General features: G+C 44.7%; 1 protein-coding gene across 3 annotated transcripts in view; it reads left to right on the forward strand.

The window, feature by feature from the left end:
• LOC144684860 (uncharacterized) overlaps window positions 1-17,248 on the forward strand; it is a 399,842-nt gene that overhangs the window by 128,196 nt on the left and 254,398 nt on the right. For all 3 annotated transcript variants that reach the window (XM_078549191.1, XM_078549190.1, XM_078549192.1), the window contains one exon: window positions 14,851-14,924. In XM_078549191.1, coding sequence (XP_078405317.1) covers window positions 14,859-14,924 — 66 coding nt within the window. In that variant the 5' untranslated portion in view covers window positions 14,851-14,858. The remainder of the gene's footprint in view (window positions 1-14,850; window positions 14,925-17,248) is intronic.

Genomic DNA, 17,248 nt, shown 5'->3' on the forward strand with positions numbered 1-17,248 from the left:
GACAACTTTTTGTACTCACCTTCTAAAAGACCCCCTCATGTAGACTAGGATCCATGACTCCTCTGAAGGGCCACAACTCCTTAAAAAGCTGGCCCGACGCCAGAAAATTGCAGAGGAGTAGAACATGCCTATTTCCGCAATGGAGCTGGCCAGGTCAGGAATGCCATATGTAGGCTTTTGAAAGGAGCCAGCCTGCAGCCCTTGCAGGCACTCTCGAAAATCAGTCAGCCCAGGAATGGGGTCAGGAGAGCTGGTATCAGAACCTGCCTGCCATTTTAAGGGTACTCCAGAATCATTCTGACTCAGAGAAAGTCCAGATCATAGTGTCCAACATTAGATATGACTTCACGATTGGACAACTTACTGAAGAACCCCAATTATGCTAAGAATTACACCAACAACCGATTTAAGATTATCATTTGGGCTCTGTGTGGCTCACTTATGCATGCTAGAAGCTACATATATTCAAATACAGGGCCCAATCTTTGTAAACAGAAAGAACATGGCCACGAGTTGTGCCTTTTACAGCTAAACAAAAGCTTGGGGGACAGCCATTCCCTGGTTCATTCCCCATGGCAATGCCTTGACCAATCAGAGTTGACTTGCCTGGTTTGAAATTAAACAAAAGCTTGGCAGTTAAGTGTTCCCTGGTGCATTCTCCGTGATGACACCTCAATCAATCAGAGTCCACTGGCCAACCAGTCAAGCACCCTCTTCTCAATCAGTATAAATTGTTCCCTTTGAGATTTGGTATTCTTGTGTTTCTGTCCTGAAGAGTGGAAGACAAAAAGCTTCGACAGCGTATCTCTTTTTTCAGCAATACTCAAAAAATATTTTGTTCTTTAAAGTGTAACAGAACATAATTGTGTTATTTGAATTAAATGCAGCAGACGGCTATTTCGTGCTTGATGATACCATTGAAACGCCATGTGTAGAATCTTCGGCTCAATGAGCGGGGGCAGAGCTTGCTCGCCGAGGCGTAAAGTGATGCGCAGTGATGTCGGGTGTGCGTCACCGCGCATCATTTGGATTTTCAGTTCGGTGGGCGTTCAGCTGACTCGGCTGCGCACCTGCCGAACTGTCAAAGGCCTATTAAGGCCATTTAAAAAGCCAATAAAGCAATTAGCTGAGTTGTCCATCCAACCTTAAGGTTGGCAGGCAGGCGAAGGGCCCAGGCAGCCTTTGCATTTTTCATGGAACCTCATCCACAGGCGGGATAAGGTTTCATGAACGTTTTAAGTGTTTGAAAAATTTTTAATAAAATTAATGGACATGTCCCAGCTCATGTGACAGTTTCACATGAGGGGACATTTCCTTAATTTTTTTAACCTTTATTCAATGTTTTATAAGTGAAAGTAATCTCCCTGAGACACCTCTGTGCCTCGGAGATTTCTGCTCTGTTTCGTGCATATGCGCGAAAGAGCGCACTCCCCGACTCAGGCAATCCCTCACCCGCCCGCACAGGGAGCGCTCAGCTCTTCCGGGCGCGCGTCACTCTGGGTGGGTCTTAAGTTGGCCCACCCACGTAAAATGGCGGCGCCCAGCTGATTGGGGACACTGATCAGATGCGCGCCTGACCCCGCACAACCCCCTCGACGGGGACAAAATTCTCCCACATGAATTACAGTATTTTAATGGCACAAAAGGAGGCCATTCAGCCCATTGGCTCTGCACCAGCTCTCCAAATGAGCACTATGACCTAGTGCCATTGCGCTGCCTTTTCCCCCCTACCCTTGCACATTGTTTTTATTCAAATAATCATCTAATGCTGTCTTGAAAGCCTCAATTGAACCTGCCTCCACCACGTTTCCAGGCATTGCATTCCAGATCCAAACCATCTGTTGTGTGAAAAAGTTTTTTCTCACGTTACATTTGCTTCATTTGCAAATCACTTTAAATCTGTGCCCTCTCATTCTTGATCCTTTTACGAGCGGGAACAGCATCTCCCTATCTACTCTGTCCAGCCCCCACATGATTTTGAGCATCTCTATCAAATCTCCTCTTAGCTGCCTTCTCTCCAAGGAGAACAGTCCCAACCTCTCCAATCTATCCTCATAGCTGAAGTTTCTCATCCCTGGAACCATTCTTGTAAACCACTTTTGCACTCTCTCCAATGTGTTCACATCCTTCCTATAATGTGGCACCCAGAACTGTACACAATATTCCAGCTGAGGTCTATTGAGTGTCTTATATTAATTCACATAACCTCCCTTCTTTTGTGCTGTATGCCCCTATTAATAAAGCCCAGGATACTATATGCTTTATTAACTGCTTTCTCCGCCTGTTCTGCTACCTTCAATGGTCCATGCATAGTCTTTCTGCTCCTGAAATTCCGTCAAAATTTCACCCCTTATTTTATATCGTCTGTCCATGTTCTTCCTACCAAAATGCATCACCTCACGGTTCACTGCATTGAACTTCATGTGCCACCTGTCTACCCACTCCGCCAACTTATCTATGTCCCCTTAAAGTTCCACATCGTCCTCCTTGCAGTTCACAACACTCCCAAGCATCGTATCATCCACAAACTTTGAAATTGTCCCCTGCACACCAAGATCTAGATCATTAATATATATATCAGGAAAAGCAAAGGACCCAATACTGACAAAAAGCTAAAAGCTACTGCGGATGCTGGAAATCCAAAACAAAAACAGAATTACCTGGAAAAACTCAGCAGGTCTGGCAGCATCGGTGGAGAAGAAAAGAGCTGATGTTTTAAGTCCTCATGACCCTTCAACAGAACTGAAGTATAGTTAGAAATATTTCACCTCTCTCCTAACTATACTTCAGTTCTGTTGAAGGGTCATGAGGACTCGAAACGTCAGCTCTTTTCTTCTCCACCGATGCTGCCAGACCTGCTGAGTTTTTGCAGATAATTCTGTTTTTGTTTTTTGACCCAATACTGACCCCTGGGGAACTCCACTACAAACCTTCCTCCAGCCCAAAAAATATGCATTGACTATTGCTCCCTGCTTCCTATTTTTCAGCCAACTTTGTATCCACATTGCTACTGTCCCTTTTATTCCATGATGTAGTTATGTGGTAGTTGGTTTATTACTAACATGCTGGTTGGTATACACTTTATGAAGTGTAAGAAAATATTGGGTAAAGATTTTCATTTATAGTTAGCTTTTATTGTAACTCATCAACCATTCAGAAGAATGTTTTAATTTGCTAGCTTCAAACAGTTTAACTAATTGAATTCTCTCAACATTTTCATCAGAAGTTTAAATCTATTAACTTCAAATAAAATGGGAAGAGCTGTAATCTGAATTATCCTGGAGTTGTTTTGAATTTTGTTGTCCCACTTATTTAATAAGAAACCACTAAGGCTTTGTTGAAGTGATGCAGGTGAGGATTCCTCAGTTGTTTATACATTTACAATTTCTTCTGCAAAGTCTAAATTGCTGGAGAATAAAAAGCAGAATATTATTTAAACGGAGAGATCTGCAGAATGCAGAGGGATTTGGGTGTCCTTGTACATGAATAACAAAAAATTAGCATGCAGGTACAGCAAGTAATTAGGAAGGCAGATGAAATGTTGGCATTTATTGCAAAGGGGATGGAGTATAAAAGTAGGGAAGTCTTGCTACAATGGTACAGGGCATTGGTGAGACCACACCTGGAGTACTGTGTACAGTTTTGGTCTCCATATTTAAGGAAGGATATACTTGCTTTGGACGCAATTCTGCTGAGGTTCACTTGGCTGATTCCTGGGATTAAAGGGTTGTCTTATTAGGAAAACTTGAGCAAGTTGAGCCTATGTTTATTGGAGTTTAGAAGAATGAAAGGTGATCTTATTGAAGCATATAAGATTCTGAGAGGGGGGCTTGATAGGATAGGTGCTGAAAGGATGTTTCCTCTTCTGGAGGAATCTAGAACTAGAGGGCACAGTTTAAAGACAAGTGGTTTCTCATTTAAGACGGAGATGAGGAGGAGTTTTTTTCTCTCAATGAGTTGTTAGTCTTTGGAATTCTCTTCCACAGATAGCAGTGGAGGTTGGATCATTGAATATATTCAAGGCTGAGTTAGGCAGATTTTTGATTGACAAGAAAGTCAAGGGTTATGGGGGACAGGCAAGAAAGTGGCATTAAGGCCATAATCAGATCAGCCATGACCTTATTGAATAGCGGAGCATGCTCAATGGGCTGAGTGGTCTACTCCCGCTCCTATTTCTTATGATCTTATTAAGAGTTTTCTGCAATGAGTTCCAGATTTTACTATTTGTTCTTAAGCAGCAAGATTCATAGAATCATAGAATTGTTACAGCATGGAAGGCGGCCATTTGGCCTGTTGTGTCTGTGCTGGCTCTGTGAAGAAGCAATTTATTTCTTTGTGCTTTCACCATGTTTGCCTTAGACTACGATTTTTGGCTTTCACTGCAGTCTAGAATGTTTTTTTCCAGGTATAACCTTGCATGCAGTCACTTTCAATGCCTTTCATAAAATGTTGCAATGTCTCCAATATCATTTTCAATGTTGATTTTTCTTTCCCTTTCTAACCCTTTTTCTTTCGTATTCCCATTTTATTTGCCATTCAGTGAAATATTTTAAAATGTTGCTTTCTAGTTTTCAGCTATTTTATATACCTATCTCTTTACTCAGGATAATATTGCTCTGTGGAGCCAAACCTAACAAAATATGGTATGACCATGTGTCACAATGAATGATTAAGAGTCTAGATTTTTCATTTAGAAATAATACCATGCAAAAATAGGATGGAGTGCTAATTGACCTAAAGCAAATTGACCCTGCCATTGTCAGTCTAATTTGGATATTCTCAGTGAGCTCCAGGTTTTAGAATGCCATTCATTGGGAGCTTGGCAGGTGGGCTGGAACTAGTGTGCTGCTACAGAATTTAAAGGACTGTCAGAACTTAAAGGGGGAAATCATGCATCAAAATGAGTTGAAAAAAGGAATCTTTGTTACAAATATATGAGAGTTCTGGAAAATATCTGAGAGTTCTGGAAGAGAGTAGAAAGTTTGAAAATTTTCTGATGTAGCAATAAAAGTGCTGCTCGACCATATTGCTGACGAAGGTTCCTGGGGAGAGCTGCCCAGAGGCAGCATAAGGAAGTAGTCAGTAGAAATCATACCAGTTCATCCAGGAAAGATGAACTAGCCATACCTTCTAAGAATATGCATCACTCAGTGTGACTAACACTTGTCTGCAACTTGCACTGTGCAATATAATACTTGAAGGTGCTTGAATTCCTTCTTGTACTGCAGGAGGCTTACTTAGATATAGTTGTTGCAGAATCAGTTATTTTTCTAAGCCAGGTGCACAAGGGAGGGGACAAGCCATGCAAATACAAACCTGGGATGATTCAAGAGTTTATTTGATTGGCAACTGATTGGCGTCTCTTTGGATTTTAATGGGCAGTTATTCAAATTTGAATCGTGCTGATTAAAACTATTTGCTAAAATATCTTTAAGTCAAGGATATAGCTAAGCCTAAGAGTTACTTTAAAACCTTTGCTTTGTCTCTGCTACTATTCACATTCTTTTAATGTTTTATGTATTTGTTCGGCAGCTAAAGCCTAAGTTGCAGTCCAGCCTAATGTTATGCTCTTACTTTTAGAAGGCGTCAAAGCACACACGAGGGAACCTATTGAAACTGTTTAGTCAAAACAAAATGAAAAGGGTTTCCTGTTCAGACCCTGGTTGCATGATAAAGTCACCTAAATATCTGGGCAAGTGAAAGAATTTTCTGGTTCATGTGGCTGGGATTTTCTGGTCCCATCATGGCGGGACCTGCCACGGGAGATTCAGTGGCTCAGTCAAAAGGGGGTGGGCGAGACTGGAAAATCCCCCCATAATGAAGTGGAGGCTAACGCACGAGAGTATTCTGAGGCACAGAAACAAAAGAATGCTTTTATAAAAATGCTAATGTTTAGCAACCAGTTTTATACTAGTGTTATTACAGATTACTACAGATGAGGCGAAAAGTTGGGAAATGGGATAAATGATGTTATATCATTACTGCCTCATTTGGATGCAGCAACCCAAAGATGCGTGTAGATATACATTTTCTCTGCCGCCTGCCTGATGAAGCCAGAAAATTGGACAGACTGTCACAGAAACTCCGTGGATAGAAGCTTTCCTATGGCGGGCAGGCCGGGCGGGTGTGGGTGCGGAGCTGATCGTCGCCAGATAAAGCGGGTGGGCCAATTAAGGCCTGCCCAGCGTAACGCACGGCCGGTAGCGCTCAGCTCTACCAGTGCAGAAGCGCAGCAATCTCCCTGAGGCATGGTAGATTAAGTTGATGATAAAACTTTGCAATAAATGAAGTAAAAAATTATTTAAACATGCCCCCTCATGTGACAGTGTCTTATGAGCTGGGACATGTTTGTACATTTCGCAAAAATTATTTAATTATTTAATAAAGGCTTCAGGAAACCTCAGCCCCTGGATGAGGTTTCCTGAAAAACGCGAAGGCCACTTGGGCACTTTGCCTGCCCACCAGCCTTAAGGTTGGACGGGCAACATTGTTAACAACTTCAATTTTTTTTTAATGGCCTCAATAGGCCATTGACAGTTCGGAGGCGGCTGCGTGCCTGCCGAATGAAATAGCAAAATGTCGCATGATGATGTCGGGACGCACGCCCGACGTCATTGCGTGTCATTTTATGCGTCGCCGTGTCAGGCCTGTCCCCGCACACCGACAGCAATATTCTGCCCCATGTGCCTCAAAGCTGAGTTGTCTGTTTGATGCTATTTATCCTAATCCAGCTATTTACTTCCAGGACTTGGTTTAATGCCCTTCTTGGGACACTCAGTGTGCATTTAAAAAATGATAGGAAAAATAGTCCATTCAGCTTGTTCTATGTAACTGTGAGACCTCACACATCACAATATGTGCACTTTCCAACCCATCCAAAACCACACCATCTTCTGGGAGAGGCAAGAAGGATGAAAACTCAGGCCAATTTACGGGTTGAAAAGATCTACAAAATTGCTGCCTGATCCCCGAAACTAGTCCAGGAGGTCACCTGGGCCCTGATAATTCTGTAGTAAGAGGTGATTTCTGCCCCAGCCAGAAACAGGTCTAGCTCTCACTTGAAGGAATTCAGTGTGCTGTTTTCAGGGCGCCATGGTTGTCACTCCGCAGGCTAAAATGTCTTGGAGGAGTTTGCCCCCGAGTCCAGCAGCTGCCCCACAGCTTTTTAAAGCTGTGAGCTGCAATAATTGGCCTAAGGCCAATCGGATGGCTGGGAGTGGTGGCCACTGCTGAGACTGCAGCCAGTCCCGATGAAGAGGAGCCTGGACTCCAAGGTAAGTTAGGGTATCACCAGGGCCAAGCTGGCAGTCCCCGGTGAAGGGGGTGGGTCGGGCCACCAGATTTAGGAGACCAGAGGAGAGGGTTAAAGGTGGGGATGATCTTGGTATTGCCTCCAAGAGGCAAAGGAGGCCTCCCTGCCCCCCCCCCCTTGGCCACACTGGTTCGTGCAGCTAAAGCTGTCGGCTTCCTGCAAGGCGTGGGCCTACCCCCGCCACAGGTAAACTACTCGCGGCAGCAGGATGAGGCCCTTGACTTTTCATTAATTGGCCATTCAAGGGCCTCAGTTGGCCCTTGAGACTTAAACTATTAAATAATAATTGCGATAAACTTCAGAAGTTTTACTTCTGCTCAGTAAAACTCTTTAACACTTGTTAATTTTCCAATTTTGCCCTGGCCAATCTCTCTGCTTTTTTGCAAAACTGCTTCAAAGCCCTTTAGGAATTCGATTTAGCTTTGTCTATTTCCTTGAAATTTTTCTGACAATTTTATGGAACCTTCTGAATCTTAATACTTTTCCTTTCTCTTTCCTTTTAACTTTTGTTTCCTCAACTCTCATGTCCACCTCTGTAAGTTAAGGGTGAGAATTCCATGGGCTGAATTTCACGCTGATCGGGCAGGTGCGGACCTGACTCGATTGGGTGTGAAAACGCTGAAGATGATGTCAGGCGAACGTCCCGATGTCATCCTGCGCTCGCATGATATTTCGGTCAGCGGGCACTGCAAAAGTCGGAAGCGACAATTAAGGGGGCATTTAAGCCCATTAACAGCGCAATTGTCTGTCATTTTACGTAGCCTGTCCAATCTTACGGTTGGTGGACCGTCGAATTGGCCAGGAGGCCGCTGCATTTTTCATCAAACCTCATCCACGGGCGGGATCAGATTTCCATGATGAAATAAAATATAAATAAATTTCTGTGGACAGCATTTTCATTAGTTAAATTTTCAGGTGACTGATTATGATGTATGGACACTTTTTTCAGCTTTTGAAACCTTCATTTTTGCTGTTTCAGGTCTCCAACTCCCGGAGGCAGCTCTCTGCCTTCAGGGAACTTTGTCAGTGCTGGCCTGCGCCCACATTGATGTTATTAAACGTCCTCTTCCCGCCCCCACCCCGGCAGCGCTGAGCTTTTCAGTATTCGTTTCATGCTGGCTGGCCGTTAATTGGTCAGCCAGTGTGAAATCGTGGTCGGCGGTCTGTTTCCCAGCCGACCCGGGCCCACTGTTCACACACGCCCACCAAGCTGAAAATTCACGCCTATGTTTTTGTCGCTTATTTAAAATTTAAAAATCTTATCCTTGTGTCAAATGCTGGCCAATCAGAAGCTGGCAGCTCTGTTGAATGACAACACCAGCAGGGAGGTAGTGGTGGCTGCTGCCGGTACAACACCTACCCGAGGTATAGCAGCGTCACTGGATCCCAGGCCACAGGTGAGGAATAGTAGAAGAGGGTTGCTGGGAGGGGGCTTCTGGGGGAGGGTGGTTGGCAGCAAGGGAAGGGAGGAGTGCCTGTCCATGGCACCCCCTTTCCCGATGCCAGGTCCCTTGATGAGACACTGAGTGCCTTTGAATGAGAGATCCCCGCCCCCCCCACTCCATTGCCCAGAAGTCTGCAAACAATCCCGCAGAGGTTTGCTCGTCATGCTCCTCGCATGTTGAGCATCCTGCCTGCTGCTGGGTTAATAGTTTGAGGCCCAATTTCCCACTTAAAGCGTCAGTTGGTGACGGGGTGGGAAGGCCATCCACTTAATCGGGGTGGAGGCAGGAAGGCGGCAGGGTTCCTACCTGCCACCCTCCTGCCTGATTAAATGCCCTGCCACCAAAACAGGCTGGGCATTAAATTCTGTCCATAGATACAGGCAGGTCATTTAACTTGATCACTGTGTGTAGAACTAAAACACTGTGATGGCTCATGTGCTTTTGGTGAAAAACTTATATTTTATGTTGGGTTGATTGGTCCTTTAAGAACTGGGAATGGGTGGGGAGAATTTTGTTAACAGCATGCCGTTCCCGACAGCGTAACTGGAAGTGTGCATCACTCTGCTGTCTTGCTTTTTCCCATTTTCCACGAGATTACAATTAAAATTTAAAGCACTGGCAGTGTGCCTGGGAGACACATGTGGTCACGTGGTAGGAGAAGCTTTTCAATTGTTAAACCCACTATCAGCAGATAATGTTACAGGTACGGGTGGGCCATAAAAGAACCTCCTGGTCAAACAGGGAGGCTTGGCATCACGACCAAACTTTCCTGCCCAACTCCATTACCATAAGCACAAAGGTGGCACAGGTGTTTTTCAAATTTAAATTTCACTTGTAAATATTTCACATTACATTGATTTCACTTTATTCATCTGTGCATCATCGTTATTTCTTGAGATCAGCTTAGTCAGAGAGCTAAATATACTGGCATGCCTCATGATTGGCATTATTGATGATTATGGGGAGTTGGGGACATTTCCTTTATTGTGGAAGAAGCAATGTCGTTTTTTTGTTTACTATTGAATGTTCATTTTAGTGTCCAGTGCTGTACTCGCCACTCTGTGGGTTATGGCTGCACTTGTAAAGGACACTGTCTGAGATCACTCTTAGCGGGGTTAATTGCAATGTAACTCAAAGCCCTTTAAGGACTTGCCAGCCAACACCCTGAGAAGTACACACACTTGGACAGTACTGACACCGCCCTTTAGGCCCCTCATTTTCTTACCTTGACTGACTGTTACAATCACCACCCTCCCACAAGACTCAGACAGTAGAGCCTTCCCACTTCACTTCTCCATGCCCCAACCCCACCCTCTGTCCCCTCTTGGATTCCTCCTCCATGCCACCAACCCTACCCCACCCTCACCACTGACTCACCCTTGCCAGTCCAGAGTCACCATGCAAGCTGCCATTCTTCTGCTGCCACCGCTGACCTTACACACAACTGCACAAAACCGATTGGTGCACACCACCTTTAGAAAAATGTGAACTGGGTGCCACGAGATTCTAGTGCGTAGATGACTTTTATCTTGAAAATAGGATGTCATTTCAAAAAATTTGATATTCATGAGTATTCATGGATTGCAAATGTGTTACAAGTGTTAACCCGCCACAGGCCAGCATGAGGGTCAATTTGCCACAACACGCCGCTGACTTTATCTCTGCATCTCAACCTGGGAAATTGAGATCTTGCAACCCACCTAATTAAGTCACATCGCACACCACGCTTCCCGCTTTTACAGGCTCCATACAATCCACCACCTCCCTCCAACCCCCCGCTGGCAACTCACCAGCTAGGTTTCTCTAGGAATGAGTTTTAGATGCAAGACTCCAGTGTTAAAGAATATTAGAACCAGGAGAATTCTAACCCAAGGTGGGTACGATTAAGATGGGAAGCCTACAACTGTGGGATGATTGAAGGAGATTTGAAGGGACAACCTTACTGGAAGCAAGTGGAAGGCCCAAGTAACCTCAGCCTTAATACACCTATTTGAAATCATATTCACAACGTGGGGCAGAATTTTCTGCCTTTTGGGCAGGCCGTGCGGGATGGGTGCAGGCAGACATGGAGGAGTCCATGCGGACCATCACCAATGCAATGAGCCCTATGGCTGAGCGCCATGCTTCCTCCATGTAGAGATTGGTGACTCTTGTGGAGAGGCTCCTCCAGGAGACCAATCAGGGCTTCCTGGAGGTGCGCTCAGACCAGCAAGCCCTCACATCAGCATTTACCTTAGCTAGTCAGTGCCAGTGTGGGAGATGGTCTGGGCACCAAGTTTCCCAGCTCGGTGCCCATCCATCTACAGTTGGCGCAGCAGGTGCCTGTCCTCTCTGTGGGCTCCTCTCAGGGTGCTCTGGATGAGGGCAGCAGCTCCTCCACCCCTCCGCCAGTGACCGTTGCATCCGATGAGGCTGCGACGGCTGGGGAGATGCCAGCTGTGGATCTGGCTGCTCCCTCTCAGGCGGGGCCAGCACAGGCTCCATGGGCCAAAGGACAGCCGCCAAGGTCATCGAGGCCAACAGGACAGCAGAGTGAGCAGGCTGTCTCAGATGCCAGTGCCAGCGAGGGGACAGCACCTAGATGTAGCACCCAAAAGCGGAAATTTAAGGCACCTTAGGCATACCATGGGTTTCTCACTGGTGCTTTTGTGTTGCGCCTCAATAAGGTCACGATTAGTTGTAGTGGTGTTTAACACCTTCGTCATTTTGTTTCCTTATGTTCATTTTGTTGTATCATTAAATTTAGAAGTGACCATGGCTGAGGGTGCCTCTTTTCCTCTGCAGGTGGACGGTTACCCACGATGTTATGAGTGAGTTGTGTCACATTGAGCTTTATTGACAAGGCACTTAATTAATGTTCCTATCCAGGCAGCTTTAACACTCAGGTATCGATATGGAGCCTGCAGCGTAGGCTTTTGTTGGAGGTCCATCTATGGTGTTCTAGCTGAAGGTTCATTGGATTAAAGCCTCCTGGGTGTCTCTGCTTCCCTGGAGTATGCCTGGGTCAGCATTTCCTGGTGTGTGCTCATCCTTGGACTCACTGCTGTACTCATCATGTGCAGCCGCAGCAACTGCGTCTACATCTTCTTCATCCACAGCATCGCCCCTTTCCAGCCAAGTCCAAGATTGTGGAGAGCACAGCATGCAACCACTATCAGTGACACATGATCTGGGGGGTACTGGAGTGTGCCCCCTGAATGGCCCAGGCCTATCATCTGACAGATAGAGTTGACTGTCTCCCTTGAGAGACGGAGCCTCCTTTGGCACTGCACCTCAATATTGAGATAGCTGCTTCACTGCCTATATACCCTGGCAGCAGCATAGTGGCGTCTTCTGTGGCACCTTCTGCCTTGGACTTCCAGTTGGCCCTGTGCCCCTTGTGCCTGTGCCTCTCCTCCCAAAGGTGGCTCCCCTGGAGGCTGAATACGGACTCCTGGCCTCCTCCCACTTCTGGCCCTCCCTTTCTCCTCCTCCTCCTCCGCCAGTGGAGAGCACAACTCCCATCCCCAGGCTAAGGGAAGGCTTCCTGCAACCTCCCAAAAAGGATCTTCACTGTAGAGTGCTGACCTGAAGGTTGTGAGTCCTGTCCAAGCAGCTGGTATGAATTTTGAAGTATTTCTGCTCACACAGGCAAGTATCAGTAACTTTCCAAATTAAATACCTGACTGAGCACATTCGAGACCCCACTGACCCCTCTTATCCCGCCCTTGGATGAGGTTTATACAAATGTGTCCTACCCGCCTGTCCATTGCGCCTGTGTGACGACCTAAAAATCACACGGGCCCTGAAAAATCAGTCAATTGGTGCCTTAAGTGGCCCGTTAATTAATGGCGGGCGCGCATCGGAGATCATCGCTCACCCGCCCACTAAAATATCGCGATGGCATGTGGTGACGTCGGGACACTCGCCCGATGTCACTGCACGTCATTTTACACGTCGGCGTGTGGGGCCCGTCCCCGCACGCCAACAGGAAAATTCTGCCCATGGTTAATCTTCCAATTTCTGATAAGTAGCTGACTTGAGTTTTTTGGAGGTGTAAGTCAAATGAGTGTAGAAGGAAAGTTGAGTTAAAGAGTTTGGTTTGAAGTATAAGCAACTGTGTTCATTGTACTTTTAATATCTTTAACGTAACTGACATTTTAAGATAGTGTGTAGTTATTAACATTTATATTCTTTGATTTTGCTTTGTAAAATTCTTCTGTTTTAGACCATGAACCTTGTGGTTTCATGCTTTTAACAAATATCTGGTTTTCGGATTCTAAGAAAAACCAATATCGTAACAGGACACAAATGAAATTGACGAGCCTGAGGCATGGGAAGGGGTTTGTGCTTTCATCCATTAAGTCATCCATGAGAACAAAAGACTTACAGCTAATTGTGTGTTGATTAACACAAATTTTATATCCAAACTTTTCTCTCTTTAATGAGCTCCATTTTTACTTATCCTTCTGACTCCCAAACCTGTTCTGAACCAGATGTTTATTCAGCACGCCAGAGTCGGCTGCGTGCCAGCCAACATTTAAACAGCCTATTAAGGCCATTAAGGAAGTGATTAATGTAATTATTAAAGGTGCCCGTCCAACCTTAAGATTGGCGGGCAGGCGAATAAGCCAAGTGACCTTCGCGTTTTTTAGGAAACCTCATCCACGAGTGGGATGAGGTTTCCTTAAGCTTTTATTAAATAAATTTTAAAACTTTTCTGAATATAAAAACATGTCCCATCTGATGTGACACAGTCACATGAGGGAACATGTTTAATTAAATTTTAAACCCATTTATTGAATAATTTCAAAAGCCCTTCAATCTACCTGCTGCAGCTCTGTGCTTCAGGGAGATTGAAGTGCTCTTTCGTGCACATGCGCGAAAGAGCGCTGGCCCCGACTCTCCCTCCTCCACCCCCTGTCCACACAGGTAGCACTGAGCACTATGGTTCACGTCTTACACTGGGCGGGCCTTAATTAACCCGTCTGTGTAAAATGGTGGCTCGGAGTGGATCACGGGCGGCGATCGGTTCTGCGACTGCCCCCTCCCGCCGAGCCCGCCCGCCCACCGCCTGAAAAATTCAGGCCCATGTCTCATAATACTGGCTGATGTGACACACAACTGCCAAGTTTGGGCCATGTATGAATGAGTTCGTTTGTCACTCAACTAAAACCTAACGTTCAGCTGTAGGATGGGCTTTGCACCAGTGCTATTTAAAGGGCTAGTCAATAAGTTGCAGCACGGTTGTTTTTAACTTCTGCTTAGGCTGAATTTGTGGAATTACTGGGCTATGGTTTTTTGGGTTGCTTTTTGAATACTGGTGCTTACAGTCGGGGAGAACAGAGGAATACCTTACTCAGGTATGTAATGCAGCTTGGTCTGCAGCATGACCAAGAAATGGAGCTACTGATGCAGAGAGGGGGAGCTCTGCAAAGAGGGAGGGAGAGAAGGGCTGTACGTAGAGGCCCTGCCCACAAGGGCTTTTTGAGACCGCTTTTGAAACATACAGTGCCTGAGGCAACACACATTCAAAAAGGAAATGGTCACTGAACTGTATTACCTCCTTCAACCTGACTTGGAGTGAGGATTTCCTTGCTAGTGGCCAGAAAGTCATCGCCTCAATAGCTATGCCTTAGGGCCTTTCCAGGTGACATCGGTAACATTTCCTAGTATGTCATCCATTGCAGCACCTGGGAGATCTCAGAAGCCATTGGCTCCAGAGGACAGTTCATGACCAGACCCGTGGATTTGTCAGGATGGTAGGAGTCCCCAAAGATACATTAACTGCATGCCCCTTCAGGCTCCCCTATATCGATGGGAAAAAGCATAGGAACCACAAGGGGTTCCAATCCAGAAAGTTGTAGTTTGTGTGTCACCCTGCCAAAACCATCATTTTGGTGAGTATTGTTCTTTGCTTCCTGTCAGTTAATCAATCCTCTACTCATGTTAAGATATTACCCCCAACTCCATGAGTTCTTTTCTTGCCTGTCAACCTTTTGTGTGACAGCTTATTGAATGCCTTTTGGAAATCCAGGTAGTATACAAAAAAGTGCATGCTGTATTTTGATATGCATATGAATTATTCACAAACAATTTTCATTTGTTTTTCAGCCTTTGACATGAAGAAAGATTTAGAGGCATTAATTGCAGAAGAACGGGCTGAAATAATTTCCAATTATAACAAGGTACTGTGTAATTTACAAAATTGAACAAAGGAACTAACTACAGTGCCGTATGAAAATTGTGACTAAGAACTGAAGGGATATTTTTATTTTTCACCCTAATATTTGCACTATACATTAATCCTTCCTGTTGCAGTGCTTTTAAAACATATGGGAATGATTATCGTGTGGATTGTAAATCAGGCAGGTAATGTGTGGGAATCTGAACCATTTTGGTTTGCAGCCCTTGTCATAATGTGGAAAATGTAATTGGCACCTTGCTGATCTGTAAGGGCAAAATTTGGCAGCGTTGGATGATTTAGAAGAGCCTGCAGCAGCACCATGAACCGGAGGGGTGGATGTGTCAGGAGTGAAAAGATGTAACCTTTAGAGCAGTAACCAACATTTTTCACAGAACCAACAATTGCCTTTAAGACTCAAAACCTATAAGTGACTACAATAAAAATGTGTGCCAAATCTGCACGCAGCTTTAACTGACTACAATTGAGTATGCCACTAATGTTAGCTAAAAATAGCCTTGTCCCAAGTTGTATTGTTTATGTTTGGTGATTGGGAGCAGGAATTAGTAGTATCAATGCAGGCACGAGATTGAAATGGCTTTGGGTGTTGCAGCTACTTCATTTAATCTTGATGCGGCTAAATTTATGAAGCTTCCTCAGTTTTTGGTGGGAATTTTGTTCGCCTAGATTGTGTGTCACTTTACTAGTGGACCAGATGAAAACTCAGCAGTAAGTCAGTGCTTTCATTTTGTGTGCTATTTTGGCCCCTGTTTTTTAAATGCAATCTGTGCAACGGAAGCTTGAAAATGGCCTCATGCAGTCTAAATAGGTTCTGTGTTAATGACACATAGTTCTCTCTATATAAAAATATTTACTGATTTGGCATTATTGTTTCTCAGCTGCTTCTTTCAGTTTCACCTTGGACGGTATTTCTGCTCCCCTTTTTTGGGAATAGGGAAGACGTAAGATTTAGTTGGTTTCCATGATACTGTATGAACTCAGTGACAATTTTCCAACAAGCTGAGAATGGTGAGAGATGCATGTAAATATTCCTGTCTATGTGCATTTCATACAACATGCTTCTGAATCTGTTTGTGTAACCAGCATTATTGCTTTTAAAATAATTCCCTTTTAATTATCCAAAATTAGTCTGCTGCCATCGTTTCATTTAAAAGTAAAACATTTGGGTGAAGAGCCAAGGCAAAGCAGCCCGCTTGACAGGTATCCTATCCACTACTTTAAACATTCACTGCCTCCACCACTATGGCACAGTAATAGCAGCGTGCACAATCTACAAGGTGTATTGCAGAATCTTGCCAAGGCTGCTTAACAGCATCTTCCAAACCCGCGACCTGTACCACTTAGAACAAGTACAGAAGACATATGGGAACACCACTATCTGCAAGGTCCCCTCCAAGCCACATACCATCGTGACTTGGAACTATATCGCCATTTCTTCATTGTTGCAGAGTCAAAATTCTGGAAATCACTCCCAAACAGCATTGTGGGTGAACCATATGGACCGTAGCGGTTCGAGAAGACAGCTCACCACCACCTTCTCAAGGACAGTTAGGGATGGGCAATAAATGCTGGCCTTGCCAAGGATGCACATATCCATGAATGAATATTTTAAAATGCCCAGAGGTCATTAAAGATACCAAGTGTAATAAGCTTGGAATGCTGGGCTGGTTTCTTGTAAGAAACAGTAAACTTTATTTACAGACTCCTGGTGAGGCTACATGCTTGTTCCAAGGCCAAGGCTAAAAAGCTCCACCTCTAAGATTCTCCGCACTTAGGGCTGATTTGTCTGCACAGTCACATGATCCCCCATAACAGTAAGAAATGGTTCAACTTACAATTACTACACCAAGTTAAAAAGAATAAGAAGAAATATTAGAGTGGAATCATAGAAATCACAGCATGGGAAACAATGAAGCTCAGCATACCTGTGCTGAGACAAGTAGGGTCAGCAATGATTGGGCTGGAAATATGGATAATGTAATCTAAGTGATACCAAACTGGCAGCCTGTTTTATATCACAAAAATCTTCATTATTTCAGACTGGTCTTCTGCAATTTTAGTTCATAAAAATAGGGAAGGGCTGCTGATTCACTATCACCCATTTTACATCATTGCACAAAGTCAAAGTTACCCTCATTGTGTCTTGGTGTGAGGGAGTGAAAACAGATTGGAGCTGAATACTGATGCATGGTTATAGGGACAAATGAGAGCACTGGATCCTGATGTGGAAAATTTATAAGGCAGAGATAAATGAATCCTGAAGTGGGAAAGCCAGTCATGTTCTTTGAGGTGCGTGTGTGTGCGTGC

This window comes from Cetorhinus maximus, chromosome 9 (genome assembly GCF_964194155.1).
Source record: "Cetorhinus maximus chromosome 9, sCetMax3.hap1.1, whole genome shotgun sequence".
In the NCBI taxonomy this organism is placed as follows: Eukaryota; Metazoa; Chordata; class Chondrichthyes; order Lamniformes; family Cetorhinidae; genus Cetorhinus; species Cetorhinus maximus.